This window comes from Sturnira hondurensis, unplaced genomic scaffold (genome assembly GCF_014824575.4).
Source record: "Sturnira hondurensis isolate 20B ecotype Veracruz unplaced genomic scaffold, ASM1482457v3 Scaffold0020080, whole genome shotgun sequence".
In the NCBI taxonomy this organism is placed as follows: domain Eukaryota; kingdom Metazoa; phylum Chordata; class Mammalia; order Chiroptera; family Phyllostomidae; genus Sturnira; species Sturnira hondurensis.
This window is the reverse complement of record NW_028092711.1, coordinates 2839853-2856770: the sequence shown is the minus strand read 5'-3', so window position 1 is coordinate 2856770 and position 16918 is coordinate 2839853. Positions and strand designations below refer to the sequence as shown.

Here is a 16918-nt window from a genome sequence, read left to right as displayed (position 1 = left end):
TTATGGGAACTTCTTTGTAGGTAACTGTCTCCTTTTCACTTCCTGCTTTTAAGATTCTCTACTTACCTTTCATCTTGGGTAATGTAATTATGATGTGCCTTGGTGTGTGCTCTTTGGGACTCTCTGTGCTTCCCGGACTTCCTGAAAGTCTATTTCCTTTGCCAAATTGGGGAAGTTATCTTTCATCATTATTTCAAATAAATTCTCAATTTCTTGTTCTTCCTCTTCTCCTCTTGGTACCCCTATTATTTGGATATTAGAACATTTAAAGTTGTCCCAAAGTTCCTAAGCCTCCCCTCATTTTTTCGAATTCTTGTTTCTTTATTCTCCTCTGCTTGAGTGTTTATTTCTTCCTTCTGTTCCAAATCGTTGATTTGAGTCCCAGTTTTCTTTCCTTCACTGTTGATTCCCTGTACATTTTCCTTTATTACACTTTTCATACCCTTCATGTTTTCCTCTATTTTGTGACCATACTCAACCAATCCTATGAGCATCCTGATTACCAGTGTTTTGAACTCTGCATTTGACAGGTTGGCTATCTCTTCATTGTTTAGTTCTATTTTTGAAGCTTTGATCTGTTCTTTCATTTGGGCCGTATTTTTTTTTTTTGTCTCCGAAGGCCTGTTATGTAGTAAGGGGTGGAGCCTGAGCTGTTCACTAGGGCAGGGCAACCCATGTTGCTGCCGGTGGGGAGCTGTATGTGAGGGAGGGGTCCAAGAGGAAATAATGTCGCTTGCTGGGTTCTCTGCCATCTTTCAATCACTTCCCCTGCTACCCATAAGCAAATTGGGCCCTTCTGCTGCTGATCCACAAGGTGGGTGGGTTTGTGTATGTTCTAGGACCCTGTGGGTCTCTCCAGTGAACTCTCCTGTGAGGCTGGGAGTTTCTCCTGCCACCTCAACCCCCACAAGTTTTTTCAGTCAGAGGTTTTGAGGCTTTATTTCCCTGTGTTGGAACCTGTGTTGTGCGGTCTGTCTCGCTCCCCAGTTGCTCCTCCTGGTTTATCCACATGCAAATGTGGGACCTCCCAGTCTGCCAGCCAACACCTTGCCACGCATCCTCTGTGCCCAGCTGCCTGTCTCTGCTTCTCCTACCGCTTTGGATGAATGATTCTTCTTTGACTCTTTGGTTGTCAGCCTTCCATACAGTTTGATTTTCTGGCAGTTCTGGTTATTTTTTGTTTTTAAATTTGTTGTTGTCCTTTTGCTTGTGTGAGGAGGCAAAGTGTATCTACCTACACCTCCATCTTGGCCAGAAGTCCCTATTCTAAATAATTATGCCATGAATTGGACACAATTCCCTGTGGGTATATAAATATATAACTTTTTTAAATTATAAAATAATGTTTCTTTACCATAAAAATATCAGAAAATATAAAGTTCACTTGGCATCTGACCACACTGAGGTAATATTCATTGTTCATCTTTGGTGTCCATCTTTCCAATCTTTTTTAAAGCTCCAATCTTTCCAATCTTTAAATCTTTTTTAAAGCTCCATCTTTCCAATCTTTTTTACATGATTATTCGTAATTCCTTTTTGAGATGAACTGTTAAAATAGTTCTAACTTCTCAGTGTTTAAGCACCCACCTTCATTGGTTCTTCGATGAGGCAGTACATGTGGGGTGTTCGCGATATGGACTTGGAGGTGGTCCGTCTGGGCCAAGTTCTGACTCCATGTTCAATGCAGAGGGAGCCTGGACATGCATATGGATGTTGAGAATTTGAGGTCATGAGAGAAATGAGTAAAATAGGTAAAATGTAGAACAGTACCCTCAGTGCAGAGAAAGCAGTGTGGCTGCGGTGTCTATACCCTAGAACTAAAATCAGTTTCACTTTATTTTATATATTTAGTATTGCAGAAACTTGGAGAAACTGTTTGGATGGTGCCACAGATTTTAAAGAAGTAAGTAGTGTAAAAAGCTAATGATTCACTGGGCTGGTGGTTTCTAACGGCTTTAAAAAAGGTTTGTTGTTCTTTTTTTCTTTTCCCCCTCCTGGAACTTTCAGTTGATTCCAGAATTCTATGGTGATGATGTCAGCTTCTTAGTCAATAGTCTGAAACTGGACTTGGGGAAGAGGCAAGGAGGCCAGATGGTGGATGCTGTGGAACTTCCGCCTTGGGCCCAGAGTGAGTACCGCCTTGAAGGTGTTGCATTGTAGACATTCTTTTTCTGATCGTGCAATTTCAGTATTAGTTATTCGGTTGTATAGATTTTTAAAAAATGACAGCATAATTCTCTATCTAAGTGAATCAATCTCAGTCCTATTCCAAATCAAAAATATTCTAAGGGTATGCTGTAAAAATGTTGACATTTTTTTGAGAGACCTAAATGTTGTGAAAATGATTCTTGCTCCACAAAATTAATATCTTATATGAGGGGGCAAAACTTCACTAAGAAATATGTGCCTCCCTCCTGTCCTAGAAGCTTTATCTCCATGAGGCTAGATGAAAGAAATGAGAGGAAGCGGGTGGACGCCGCCATGTTTCGATCGAATCTAATCCAACAGGTCCCCAGGACTTTCTTCAGAAAAGCAAAGATGCGCTGGAAAGCACTTACGTGTCAGAACACCTTCACGAGTGGATTGACCTCATATTTGGCTACAAGCAAAAAGGAAGTGAGGCTGTTGGGGCGTATAATGGTATGTAATAGTCACGGAAAGTTCATTTAGCCTATGACGAAAACAAAACTAACCAAAAATAAATAGCAGGAGGGCAGGGCAGTCAAGGTTATTTCTTCAGCAGGAGAATTCTGTGTCAGCAAACAGTGCCTCCTGGCTCAGTGACCCTGGATTAGATGCTGAGTAACAGAGGAGGAAGCACTTTCGCCTAAAGAACATCTCTGATCCCAAGGGGTCTTTTTCAAAGTCTTCTCATTTTAGCTTGTGCTCCCTCTATCCCATTGAATAAGGTGAATTAAAATTCAATCAGAACAGCCCTGGCCAGTGTGGCTCAGATGGTTGGAATATTGTCTCGTAAACTGAAAGGTAGTGGGTGCGATTCCCAATCAGGGTACATAACTAGGCTGTAGGTTTGGTCCCGGTCCTGGTCCCAGTCTGGAGGGCATATGAGAGACACACTGGTCAGTGTTTCTCTTGCATAAACGTTTCTCTCCTTCTCTCCCTCCCTCCTTTCCGCTGTCTCTGAAGTCATTGGGCATGTTCTCGGGTGAGGATAAAAGAATTATTCAGTCAGAGCACGATAGGTCAGTGCCCTCAATGGCTATGAAGGGCCTCAGAGTTTCTTTTTCTTTGAGCTGAAAGAAACCAGCAGCAACGTACCTTCTCATCAGTTTCAGCTCTTCTCTGCCTCCAGGTTTCTCAGAGGACAAGGGAGTGAAGCTCAGGCTTGATTTCTCATGCGCCTGAGCAGAGGGCAGAGTTAACTTCTTCTTGGGCAGAAATAATGCTCAGAAATACACTGAGATCACTGGTCCTCTTACCCGCCAATTAGATTTCTGCTAAGCAAAAGATAGTAATTCAAACTGACATTGACTGAAATTGGGTATTATTGTCCGTTTTGCAAAGTGGAAATCAATTTCTTTGAATAAAAGTTTAAAGTTATTACTGTTTTTTTTTTAAATTCTGAGCAAAGTGTATGTTATGACCCAGCAGTACACCTTTCATGGTGTCTTATGTCTCTTTTCAGTGTTCCATCCCCTGACCTATGAAGGAGGCGTAGACCTGAACAGGTACTTATGTCCGTAAGGAGCTTCTACCTGAGTTGCAAAATACCTCTTTAACTAAATGATCAATGTACTTATTTACTAATACTGAAGTATGGAAAGTTCACAACTAAGTATGTCTTGCTTTTACTATTTTGTGAGTTACTGAGCCTCAGAAAGTTTTCAAAAAGTCTGTGATAAAAGATTTGGACAGCCCTGTTTTAGTATTTGAAGGTTAATCTCCCGCCTGTTGATCAGTGTTATTTGAAATGTGTGCTTTCGAGAAACTTGAATCTGTGGCTCGCTGCATAATTTGTGCTCTGTCCTAAAGCATCGAAGACCCTGATGAGAAAGTGGCCATGCTAACCCAAATCTTGGAATTCGGGCAGACACCGAAACAGCTCTTCGTGACACCGCATCCTCGAAGGATCACTCCCAAGCTTAAAAGTTTGTCCCAAACCTCCAGTTATAACGCTTCCACAGCAGATTCTCCAGGTAAATTTGCAAAGAGAAAACGTGTGAACACCTTCTGTTTCTCTTCGATGAAGATGTTTCTGATGACTCCAAAAAGGAGATGAAACAGGAATTGGTGTGCTACTTAGAGATTGTTTTACCATTTTATTGGGGTTCTCCTAGAAAAAATAGTTTTTGTTCTTAATTTCTTCATTTGTAACTATTAACCTTGAGGGAAATCAAGTGTCTGTTATTTCCTGGTCATTTGAAATCTGGCAGTATTTTTATTCTTAATGTTAGGGTTCTGTTTCTTTTTGGTGCTTTTCCAAGCTGGTGTTCGATTGGCAGCGAGTCCCATGTCACTGACACATCCCGGCCTGGCTGCTCTCTCAGCCCCGCTCTTCCCCCAGTTACTTCCCCCATCTCCGTCCAGCTCTCCTCTCCCGTCCCCAGCCTGTGGATCTTCCATTCAGTTCTGTTTTCTGTACTTCACTGTATCTCCCTATTCAACCATTTGACAAACGTTTCAAGGACCCATCCTGTGCCAGGAGTATGTTAGGTGCTGAAATGGAATTGACTCTGTTCTCACATCGAGTATTTGGAAAGGGTGGAATGTACCCACACCTTCAGCCAGTTATCTGTGTTTTATGTTTCACATAAGACAGCTCCAACCTACAGGCGCTTAGGATTTTGACACTGTGTGGAACTCTGAGAGCAAAGTTTTCTCATCTCCAATTCGGCACACTCAGACTTCTTAGGCACTCGTGGCTGAGTGTGCTCTCAAGTGTGGAGGGGGCAGCTCATCAGAGTCACATGGCCCAGGGCTGGCCGGGAGTACTTCTCTAAAAGATAACCCCGCAGGGTTAAGTCATAAAACCATGGGATTATCTCGTGATGCCTCTTAAACCCGTATTTTGCTTGCTCACTGGCCCTGTACCACTGTCTTGTGATTATTTGAAAGGGTATTCGTTCCAGCCTTTCTTAAGATGGAAGTGAAGGGATTACTTAGCTGGTCCTGTCCAAGAGTACTTGGGGTAACTGTCTTCATCTCTGCCTCCTCCCCCACAAAAGCAAAGCAAAACTGCGGCGTTCTTAGGGAAACAGCAGGCGTTGGCATAGATTGCTGACAAGGAAATGGTTCTTCAGGCTTGTATTTCCTGAAGTTCTTAATGTAGGGGCCAAGTGAAGACTTTGCAAACATGGATAAAAGCATAAAAAATGTTCTGATATTTAAATATACTTTTTAATCATTCTCCAAATTGTTAGGGTGGTCCGTGACATGGGCTGTGAAAGAATTCACCAAGAGAAGAAAGTGTAGAGAATGAAGTTTGTATTCATTCTCTGAGAAAGGACCAGGGGCGTGCTGTGCAGAGATGCACCAGCACTGAGGGGTCGGGGCGTGGGGGTTTGACTGGATTAGAAAGGGGGGCAGCTGCTACTGTGCACCCCGAGCAGCTGGGGCCGTACTGTGTTCCCCGGTTACCTCCTGCCCCTGGCTGTAGAGAGTGGTTAGTTCTTGCTTCCAGTAGTTTCCAGCCCTGGGGACAAGCGCAGAAGAGTGAAATGCCAGTCCTGTTTACCAGGGTCACAGGCCTGCTCAGCACATGGTGCCTGCCGCAAAGCAGATGGCTCTGGCTTTACCCTTTCACAAACGATTTTTATTTTATTTAGATTATGTACCTTATTGTTTTTGGAGCTCTCTAAGAAGTACATTTCAAAGCTATTATATTTTGGTGGGATATTTTGTGGGTTTTTTGGTTGTTTGATTTTAATAGGAAATATTGTGACCCTGATGTTTATTGTCTGCTGCTTGTTAGTACTTTAGTTGACTCACTTAGCAGTAATTGAATGTAGTCTCTCCAGGTGAAGAGTCCTTTGAAGACCTGACTGAGGAAAGCAAAACACTGGCCTGGAATAACATCGCAAAACTGCAGTTACACGAGCAATATAAAATCCACAAAGAGTAAGGCTGTGTCTGTGCTGTCCTTGTAGAAGCTGGGGTCTCGGTCTGGCGTGACATCGTTTTAAGCTGGGTCAAGGGGGAAGTTCTCTTTCGGTGTCATCGTGATTGTTTTTTATCTCCCCAGAATGTCCACAGTGATCAGCCAGCTGAGGTCAATGTGGCAAAGGAATTTCGGGCACAAAACGGAGTGTGCTGGCCTACCATTGTTGTCATTTCTGTAGTCAGTCATTTTAGAATTTTAAAAACATAGCTGTCCTTCCAGGACATGGAGCTTGGACCTAGAGGAGTTATGTGTTCCCTGACTTTTGCTATTAAGGATATTTTTATACTTGGGTAGAAAGACTGGAGGAGCACTGGTCACCTGATCGTCCTGCTATAGGTGGGGACATGCAGCCTAGAGACAAGGTATGGTGTCCTGCTCCACAGCCACGGACATCCTGCCTGACATTTTGATGTTGCGTATGCCGATGTTGCGTGGGCCGTGGGCCCTGGGTGAAACAGAATGTGCCAGTCCGCTTTAGATCAGTGGGTTACAGTCAGAGCATGGCCTTGGAAAAGAATACGTAGTGTCTCCTTAGTCGTTGTAGCAGTGCCCTTTCTTCTCTCAAACTCTCTGGCGCATAGAAAGGGGCCTTGTGATGCAGGGCAGCAAAGGCAGGAATGAAACTTTGACAGGTCATGCTGGAACCCCGCAGTGGTGTCATCATTGCCCGGGGCTAGGTGAATTCGACTCACTGACGATGCAGGTGAAGTGATTGTACAGAAGAGTTTCAGGCTCTCGGGCGACAGTAAATAAAGGGGAACTGGAGGAGAAGCGTGAGTAGTTTTGCAGTTGTCAGCAACGTATTAAACTTCAAACGGGGCAGCCAGGGAAGCGAGAGTGGGAACGTTTTCTGGCCACAGGTATTGCCAGCAGAGAATTAGATGCCACCAGCTGTGATTTGGTAATCGCAGGTGTCATGTGGGACAGATCCCACATGGGCTGTGGAGAAAACAGTTACAAAAAGTTGGTAAAATTAAATCAAGACCTTGAAAGAGGCCAGTGCCCTAGTGCAGGATTGGTGGTGATTCATAAAACTTCGTTTTTCAACAGGGCGGTCACCGGAATAGCGGTCTCTCGCAATGGATCGTCAGTCTTCACCACCTCACAAGGTATGTTTTTCCACCTGAGAAATGGCTTTCCTAGAGGCACAGTGTCCACGTGTCTTACTCTCAGTAAAGGACTGCATTTGCATGTGCTGTCCCCACGTACAATAAATGTCGAGCAATTATTTGGTGGTATATCACACACAATGTTATTGTAGTTTGCCAAAGGCAATTGTGAAAAATGCCTTTCTGTTGCTAAGATGATTTCCCAAAATTTAAGGGGAAGGACCGAAAGGTTGTTTCCCATCTTCTTGCTCAGGAGGAGCCTTTCCCAACAGCGCTGGAGGCACGTCTGATTTCTGGTGGGGTGGCCAGGGCCCTTGAACGGGAAGAAGAGCTGGAGCCACCGTGTCAGACAGACCCGGGGCATCACGGGGCCTGGGGTGTGCATGTTTTCACGTGGAAATGACGATTTGCTGTTACAGTTTTCATTTTTGTCACTCAGTATATATTCAGGGTGTTCGCTGTAACATTTAGCTTGAAATCTAATTCCTATATCACTAATGTGCTTTTGCATTATCAAAATTATGAAAAACCCTGCAATGGCTTGTTGATATGACTTGGAACAATTATATTTGAATGACACAGTAGCATTTAACTATTCTGGTCTTTAAAAAGGGCCAAGCATAAAGCATCTCCCTCTGTACACAACGCTGCTTTCCCTGGCATTTCTACAGCATATACTTAGGTAAACCGCCTGTTGCCCCGTTGTGTTCAAAGCCCGGTGACAGGCGCTCCCAAAGGTATGGAGATCAAAAGAGGAATGTGTTAGCAACCCTGCTTAGGTTTCAGACAGCTGATTGTGGCAAAGTTAGTAGCCGACTGTTTTGAGTCTGTTTATTGAGTGTTTATCATATGAAATTATATTTTTCACCCATTAAGTTAAGAAATAATGCTATCCAACTCAACAGCTCCAGGGGAAAATCAGTTACTGCTGTCAGACTCCGCAATCATGGTTTATTATCTGTAGCATGTCATTCCTTTCTCTTCCAAATACAGTCTCAGATTTCATAACACAGAATTTTCCGCAAAGCCTAGAAAGTGGTTCTGCTGTAGACCAAAGGAAGTGACTGTGCAGGACCCACGCTGGGCCGTGCTGGGGCCGCCAACTCGATGCTCTGGGCGAAGAAGGCAGTCCAAGTCTCCCCGGGACTTCTGCCTGCCGGGTTTGCCGACAGGCACGCAGACAAAAGGCTTCTCCTTAGGCAAAGCCCGTGTTCTTAGCTGGATTGGCCTGACGCGATTTGTTAAATCCTTCAGCTCGTTGTACTTATGTGACCTTGTAAATCGTGAGCATGAAGGGTTTAAACCTCTGAGGCTTATTAAAATATTGCTTCTTTGTGAATTTGCCAAATAAAGGAGAGGGAGATTTCCTTTCCTTAAGTGACGAGCTTTTATATTTTTGTTTCTTCTCACTCTTAGCAATTCATATCACTGATTTGTATGTATCCTGATCATTACCACAAAGTTGCATTTCTTCCTCAGATGTGCCGTGTATGTGTAGATATGTGGGCATGACGGGAACCTGTCACAAATGAGACTAGTTCTTCAGCACCTGTGACATGATCACCTCTGGTATGGGGAGGGAACCTTTGGTTTCAAGAAAAGCATCATTACATACCAGACTGGCCCGTGGTTTTCTAGAGGTTGCCCCAAATTAATTAGCTTAAGCAGACTTTGTGGTGAATACTGAGAATTGCCTAATAAAAAGGTCATTCTTTGGAATCAAAAGCAAGGTTGGGAAGAATGTCAGAGTGACTTATACCCTCAGGGAGATGTTTGGTGATGTATTCATTCTTCTGTTTGTTTTCAAGCCAATTCGGGAAAAATGTTATATTTAAACTCATGTTTTTAAAGACTCAAGACTTCTGTGTGTTGGTGTTGCAATAATTAAATTGAAATATTAAATTTTACTATACAAAAGAATTACTTAAAACTCATCTGACCTTTATTTATCATGTGTAATGTTTGGAAATGTTACATATTTCAAATATGGGATGTTTGGAGCACATTGTAATTTGCAAGTCTTGGGTTTTTTTTTTAAGGGGCTTGGGTACACTTCTAAAACATCTCTGTTAGGCAGGGAAATTAAAAACTTGGGCATTATAATCCCAACTTTATTCTTTATAAAGTTAGTGATTCTCTTCCATACATGCTAATTCTATACAGGTATCACACCAAAATTGGTCTATTGGTTAAAAAAAACTTCTGTTGACACAATTTTTAAAAACTATTAAACTTGCTATTTTGCCCCTCTCTCTTTTTTTTAAGGTTTACTTCTTCATTTACTTATTTATTTAGTTTTTATTTGTTTACCTTTAGAGAGAGGGGGCAGAAGGGAGAAAGAGAGGGAGAGAAACATCAGTATGTGAAAGATACGTGGATCGATTGCGACTCACACACCTCCAACTGGGGACCTGGCTCACAACCCAGGCATGTGCCCTGACTGGGAATCGAACCAGTAACCTTTTGGTTTCAGGCCAGCACTCAGTCCCCTGGCCACACCAGCCAGGGCTGTTGTACTCCTCTTTAACTTTAGCTTATATCAATTATTAATGCTCAACCCTGTGTTCACTCATGCTGAAGTGTCGGCTGTGTCTGTACTGGGGTTTAAACCAGTTTCCTTGTCAGGGAGTTAACAGATCCCAGCATCTTGCTCTTGGAGTTAGGCCACCCAGCCCCGTTCACCACCCAGGGCATCCAGGAGCGTGCCGCCTGCAGCCTTCTCTGTCATCTCTGTCATTCTCACATGGTTGCCTTCTCATTGTTAAATTAGATTCCACCTTGAAGATGTTTTCTAAAGAATCCAAAATGCTACAGAGAAGTATATCATTTTCAAATATGGTGAGTTCATTTTAATTTTAAGTCAGTGTCATGATAATATAGACACACATATCATGACATTTTGTTTCTCTCAAAACAGTTGGGTTTATTCCTGTGTGGTATTGACAGAATGCCTTAGATTATTTCTGAATTCAAGTTAAATTTTTTTCAAGTTGCCTCATTCTCATAATGAGATTTCATTTGTAGCCTAAAAAACTTGAACTGCTGCTACCCAGTAGAGTTCTCCTTAATAAAGCTTTCCTCCTGGGAATTTTCAGACTAAATGTATGTGTGCTACTTAAGTAACTTATACATTTCTGAGTTGGTGGGATACCCAATACTAGAAAACCAATGATTCTGAAAAAGCACATTTTCTTCTTAATGTAAGTCACCCAAAAGATTCTGGAGTCCCTGAAGAATTTTGGAAGTTTTCCTTACCCACATTAATCTGTAACCCTGAGGCTCTGCCTGCATTCTTGTGGATAATCCCCAGCCCGTCCTCCCGAGTGGTTTCCTCGTGTTCCTGGCAGTTCCCCCAGCCCAGGGACGTGAGGGAGGCCTCCCACGGCCCCCAAACTCCGTCAGGCTAGACCCTCACACGCTGGACACACTGTGACTTTCCTACACTTGGGAGGAACCGAGGCGTCTGGAATTAGCGGCCAGTTGGAAAAAGCTTTGTAAATATCAGAAGGCTAACATAAACAGAATATGAGCATTAATTTGGGGGATCTCATAAGATAGTTTTACCATGTTAGGGACTAACTATTATAAATTATTAATGTTGAATCATTTGTGTTTCAGGCCTTATCATCTTGTTTACTTTTACCAGGAGACGCCACTGTCATAAGTTCTTCATGGGACAATAACGTGTATGTGCCTGTGCATGCTTCTTTGTAATTACACATGCATCTTGCCGCCTCTGTGGACGCAGAGCAGTAAGGACAGAATCCACCATTGCCAGGACTCTGTGCAGTATTTTTTTGGGGGGAAAGGAACAAATATTAGATGAGGATGTTTCTGGTGGATTTGAATATGATTATTTGAATCTAATTATTTCTCCAGTTGAACTCTATGGTTCTCTATTTTTTTTAAGATTTTATTTATTTATCTTTAGAGGGGAAGGGAAGGAGAGAGGGAGAGAAATATCAATGTATGGTTGCCTCTCGTGGGTCCCCTGCTGGGAACTGGCCTGCAACCCAGGCATATGCCCTGACTGGGAATCAAACCGCGGTCGTGTGGTTCGAAGGCCCGCGCTCAATCCACTGAGCTACACCAGCCAGGGCCCTGTTTCTCTATATTTTAAATTGAGGTGAAAGCAAAGATGAGCCAGACCTGGAAATTTCTAGTTTCAAATTAAAATTTTCAGTTTTTTTGGTTTGATAACATGAGAACAAGTAATTTGTAATTCTAATGGGCCTTAGTAAATTTCTTGAATATGTGTTTAAGAGTCTTAAAATTAAGCTGAATGCTGTTTTAATAGTTCTCATTATCTTTTATGTTAGTTATTTTTATTCCATAGCATTCGGAAGATGCCAAGACACATTAATGGGACATGATGATGCTGTTAGTAAGATCTGTTGGCATGACAACAGGCTGTATTCTGCATCATGGGATTCTACAGTGAAGGTTCATTTAATATTTCTATCTTCCACTTCCAATGTTTGTATAGTAAAAATATTATAAACCACTTAACTACCTGTTAACATGTTCAATCACTGGTTTTCACAAAGTGTGTGACACGTAAGAATATGGAATATTACTGCTCTTTAAATGTGTACACTTCTTAGTATAATAGGAATTTTGCATGATCTTCCCACTGTGTGTTCAACTGGGGTGGAATGATCTAGTATTTGCTAGACAGCGGAGTTACGGAGAAACAGCCGTTTCATCGAACACGGTTGAAACTAGCAGTTGGTCAGTTAATCAGAAAATTTCAAGTTTAAGTGGGGAATCATTAAAAGAATCCATTTTATTGAAAGTTTAAACGTACAAAATGCACATTCCTTCACCATTCAATTGATGTAGGGCTGTACATAAACTACACCACTATTCATCATCTTCATTTCCAATCTGCATTTGTGTAAAAAGAAGTCAAAAAGGTAGAATCACTATAATTGCTTCAAAAGTTTTTCAAAATTCGTCCCCCATTCTTGTAGATAAGTTTCTTGCCTGCACCTCATTTTAGCAAATTTTCGGTAGTCTTTTCAAAACAATAGACATGCAACACTCATATTCCTTAGTTCACACAATACTTAAATCCCCTAAGGGGTGAAAGAGACAGAGGTCCAAACAGTCCACTCTCGCTTAGCCCGGGACGGCAGACAGGAAGGCGTGGGCACTAGAACCGCAGAACAGGGTCCGGAGCGTCAGGCAGTGCATCTGTCTGTGGGCAAGTACGTTCCATGGAAGTTGTTAGTCCAGAGTTCTTCTTCACTGTATTAGAAATATTTTTATATTATGTTTGTAAGTATCTTCTGCATTATGTTCTGTTCTAGGTGTGGTCTTGTGTTTCTACAGAAATGACAGGCACCAGAAGACACCAATTTGATATGCTGGCCGAGCTGGAACATGATGTCAGTGTGAGTACCGGCGACAAAAGTGCACAAAACCGAGCTTCAAAAGTCCAGGCGTTTGAGGGGGGTTCTTGGTTTTACTTACTTGGCTTTACTTTGCTTTGTGTTATTTTGCTTATTGGAGACTGTAGGCTGACTCTCAGTTTTCTTTGAGTTGACTTTTTGGGTTTCCAAGTCTACTTTGTCTTTTTTCCTTCAGTTTGCTATTTCCCCGAGCACAGCATTGGATATTTGGGGGTCCTCAGACTGTCTGGGGCAACGACACGTGACCCGTTGTCTTTCATGTTTTCTGACACAGAAGGTAGAAGGGACCGTCTGTCTAGGATGATGCACAGCCACAGCTGAGGACACTGACCTGATATTTGGATGGCCCAAGTGTGTGCAGCCTGGGGCAGACCGGGGGCCGCACCCGGTACCTTTCACATGTTGTTTCCACTGGGTCCCGCTGCCGCCTCTTAGGCTGTAGCTCGCAGTACTGCCCTTTCTCTGAGGTTGGGGACTGATGCCTAGTTTGCATGGTTGACAGATGAACTGAAGTTGAGAAATATTTATTCAGTGTATAATTCAAGATGGAGATGCAGGTATAACCTTGAGCCCTCCCCGTTCTCCCAAGTCCCGCCAATAGTCACCAGTCTGCTGTTTCAGGCAGGCTGGCACCTTGCTACAACTTATTATTCATGGAGTTAGACAAGTTTAGGCTATTTTAAAACAGAATTACATTTCCAATAGCAATCCTTCTAGCATACAAAGAATTTTGTCTTTAAATATCATTCAGTAGGTGATGCTGAAATACATCTGCATTAACTACACCAGTACGCTGTGCCATAGAGTTTAATCTGCGTCATTACATCCACTTACTTGAATGAGCCTAGGTAAACATAGCTTAGGACCGTAATTCTAAATGAGGTACTTCTGTTTCCTTCCTTAGGTAGACACAATCAGTTTAAATTCTGCAAGCACACTGTTGGTCTCAGGCACCAGAGAAGGCACGGTGACTATCTGGGACCTCACGACCACCACGGTACTGCACCAGATTCCATGCCATTCAGGGATTGTGTGTGACACTGCTTTTAGCCCAGGTATCATCATCCTTTTTAATACAGATGATAGTGGGGGCATTAGAATTATCACTTTGAAATACATGAGAATTTAAAAGAAAACTACTTGGCTGATAAAAGATGTTTTGCCTATATGGCTAAACCTGCTTTATGGCAGAATGCAGGTATACTTACGGAACTTGCACCTAGTGGAAAAACTGCATTGGGTATTATTCTTTATTCCTCAGCTCACTCAAGAAATTAATTTGTAAGATGTAAATGAACCCACACCAAAGGGTCATCAACCCAATGTCTTAGAAACAAAAGCATTTTTCCCCACCCCCTTTCTTCCCCTTGACAGTTGATATGAGCCAAGCTGGTGACATTCGGGGGAGGAAGGTCTCAAAGGGTCCAAATCAAGCATTTCAAGGAGAGGGTAGTCATTGGTTAACTAAAGCAGCTCAAGGAAGATGAATACTAGGTCACTGGATCAGAACTAAATCTCAGAACAATCTAAAACAGTCTGCAGCTATGACCCGTGTCTGCGTCTCACCTCACGTTACAGACAGTCGCCATGTCCTCAGCACAGGAGAAGATGGTGGTCTGAATGTAATAGACGTGCAGACAGGAACGCTCATCTCCTCTATGACGTCAGATGAGCCTCAGAGGTACAGTTTGGGGGGCTTACCAAAGTGAAGACGTTTACACACAAGTTTGTGACCGTATCTTTGGGCTTGCTTTTGGCCAGTGTAATGTAGGCCTTCCTTCAGGATGAATGATGAAATGATTATTTCTAAACCCCTCTTGCAGGTGCTTTATCTGGGATGGAAATACTGTTTTATCTGGAAGTCAGTCTGGTGAACTGCTTGTTTGGGACCTTCTTGGAGGAAAAATCAGTGAGAAAATACAGGGCCATAAAGGTAAAGTTATTTGGTTGATTTGACCTTTCTTCCAAAAATACTGAACTCAAACCTGCTTTCCCAGAAGTCCTTGCCACAGCATTCAGACAAGGAGAAATAAAGACATCTGTATTGGAAAGGAAAAAGTAAAACTAATATTTGCAGGTGACATACTATATGTAGAGAATCCTAAAGATTCCACCAAAACACTATTAGAACTGATGGATGAATTCAGGGAACATACTCTTCCCAAGCAGAAAACACCCCACGTGCCCTCCATGCTGTAAACATTCCCGTCCAGCATCCTGGTTGGCCAGGTGTTCTGCATTTCTTGGGTCCTTTAGGATTTAGATTCATGTTGGCAGACATTTGACTCCAAAAAGTTTTTCCATTAAGTTCCATAGAGAGAATTAAAAACCATATGAAAGCTATAATAGTTCAATACATGAATCACAATGAAAAAAGCTAAGTCATCTTCCCAGCACTGCCTCCTGCCTCCCATAGTTCTCTTCGTCTTGGTTTTCCAGTTTGAGTCCTGGATGTGGGTCCTTATTGCTGAGAGGGTGTGTTTGCACATGTACATAATTGTTCTCTGGGGTTTTTCCCCACTTAATAGTATCTCTTGGAGATTCACTATTGTTGTTTACATTTGCGTGGTTTCCTCCTGATCATGTGCAGCAAGGGTGTCCAACCTTTTGACGTCTTTGGGCCACACATTAAATACACAGACACTGAAGAAAAGTGATGAGCAATAAAAAGTGTTGTTGTTTTTTTTAAGATTTTATTTATCTTCAGAGGGGAAGGGGAGAGGGAGAGAAATGATCAATATATAGTTGCCTTTCGTGTGTCCCCTGCTGGGAAACTGGTCTGCAACCCAGGCATGTGCCGACTGGGAATCGAACAGCGGTTGTTTGGTTCACAGGCCTGCATTCAATCCACTGAACTACGCCCACCAGGGTCAAAAGAAAAAAAAAGCTTTTAAGCAAATTTAGTTTTGTGTTGGACCACATTCATAGCCATCCTGGGCCACATGCAGCCTGCAGAATGGACTGTTTGTGGCTTTTAATTCTTCTAGTATCTAGTTGTAAGTCTCTGCTGTCTTCCCACTGTGACCCGTAACTTCTCACCTTCATCCCTTCTGTCACTGTTTGGTGTGGTTAGTTCTTCTTATCCCCTATCTCCTTCCTCATCTGCTTCCTGACTGTTGTTAGTGGTACATATTTGCATTCTGTTCTGTATCCATAATTCCCAGTTGTTTTAGCTTTACATTTTAAAAGGTTTCTTATGTTCCCCAAGTTCTCTGTACCAAGCAGTTATTTTTAATTTCTACAGATTTTATTATAGGGTAAGACAACACAATGTAATGTACTTATTAGTGTTCCTTGGGCCTTTGTTCCAACTCACTCCCTAACCACAATGCCTCCTTCTCTTAGGTGCTGTGACGTGTATATGGATGAATGAACAGTGTAGCAGTATCATCACAGGAGGGAGAGACAGACAAATTATGTTCTGGAAATTGCAGTATTAAGTGCCTTTTCTTCTCCTGAATATTATCTTGAACTCTATTTAATGTATTTTTAAACCAAACTTTTAAATGAACTGGTGAATGTACAATGATAATAATTGGAAGTGTTCCCACATAAGGAATTTGTGGCTTTAAACTTTCTAAATCATGGTAATTTCATTGAGAACTATGAGTTGCCATCTTCTGAGGCCGTTACATTTGCAAGGCAGAGGTTCATCCCAGTATGGTGATGGTCAGAAGACAGGTTTGAGTGGCAGATAGTAGCTAGAAGATCTAAACTGACCTGGGGAAACTTTCAGAAAGCACTTAACAGTATGGAATTTTCCGAGAAAATGTGCAGTATACAATACTATTCTGAGTCACTCAATTTTGTCTTCATGATCTACACAATTGCTGCCCATTGGGTTTTTGGGGTATTTGTGTTTTCATGGAGTGGTTACTTTCTAAACCTACTGTCCCCAGATTCTAAGAACCTGGGGAAGGATTAGGAGTTCTTATAAAAGTTACTGTATATAGGAATGGTTTATTTCATTGCAGCTATTAAATGCTCATCTTTTCTAAACATTAAAAATATTTTTCTGTAATTAAGTCAGCTTTCATTTTCTTATTTAAGTATTATAGAAACCAGTACACCTTTTAAAAACTTCAGATATCAATCCTCCTAGAAAACCACAGTGATATGAATGTTGTTCTTATACTCGGCACCACCTTTGGACCCAAGACCAGACAGCAAAGTAGGTCATCAAACCAGGAAACGTTATTTGGTTTGCTTTTGTGAATTTCAAGTAAGGTAAGCTATAAAGCTGGGGCACCGACTCTTTTCTGGACCACAGTAAT

At 42.2% G+C, this 16918-nt stretch overlaps 1 protein-coding gene across 6 annotated transcripts in view; it reads left to right on the top strand.

Annotated features, from left to right (window-relative positions):
- NSMAF (neutral sphingomyelinase activation associated factor) overlaps window positions 1-16669 on the top strand; it is a 59434-nt gene extending 42765 nt beyond the window's left edge. For 5 of the 6 annotated variants that reach the window (XM_037028588.1, XM_037028587.1, XM_037028589.1 and 2 more), the window contains 15 exons: window positions 1852-1903; window positions 2008-2128; window positions 2509-2640; window positions 3647-3689; window positions 3994-4157; window positions 5970-6078; window positions 7172-7230; window positions 10001-10068; window positions 10849-10916; window positions 11550-11673; window positions 12543-12626; window positions 13549-13699; window positions 14223-14325; window positions 14468-14577; window positions 15990-16669. In XM_037028588.1, the coding sequence (XP_036884483.1) occupies window positions 1852-1903; window positions 2008-2128; window positions 2509-2640; window positions 3647-3689; window positions 3994-4157; window positions 5970-6078; window positions 7172-7230; window positions 10001-10068; window positions 10849-10916; window positions 11550-11673; window positions 12543-12626; window positions 13549-13699; window positions 14223-14325; window positions 14468-14577; window positions 15990-16084 (1483 nt within the window). In that variant the 3' untranslated portion in view covers window positions 16085-16669. The remainder of the gene's footprint in view (window positions 1-1851; window positions 1904-2007; window positions 2129-2508; window positions 2641-3646; window positions 3690-3993; window positions 4158-5969; window positions 6079-7171; window positions 7231-10000; window positions 10069-10848; window positions 10917-11549; window positions 11674-12542; window positions 12627-13548; window positions 13700-14222; window positions 14326-14467; window positions 14578-15989) is intronic. The other variant, XM_037028590.1, reaches the window with a different exon arrangement.
- Window positions 16670-16918: the final 249 nt, after the last annotated feature.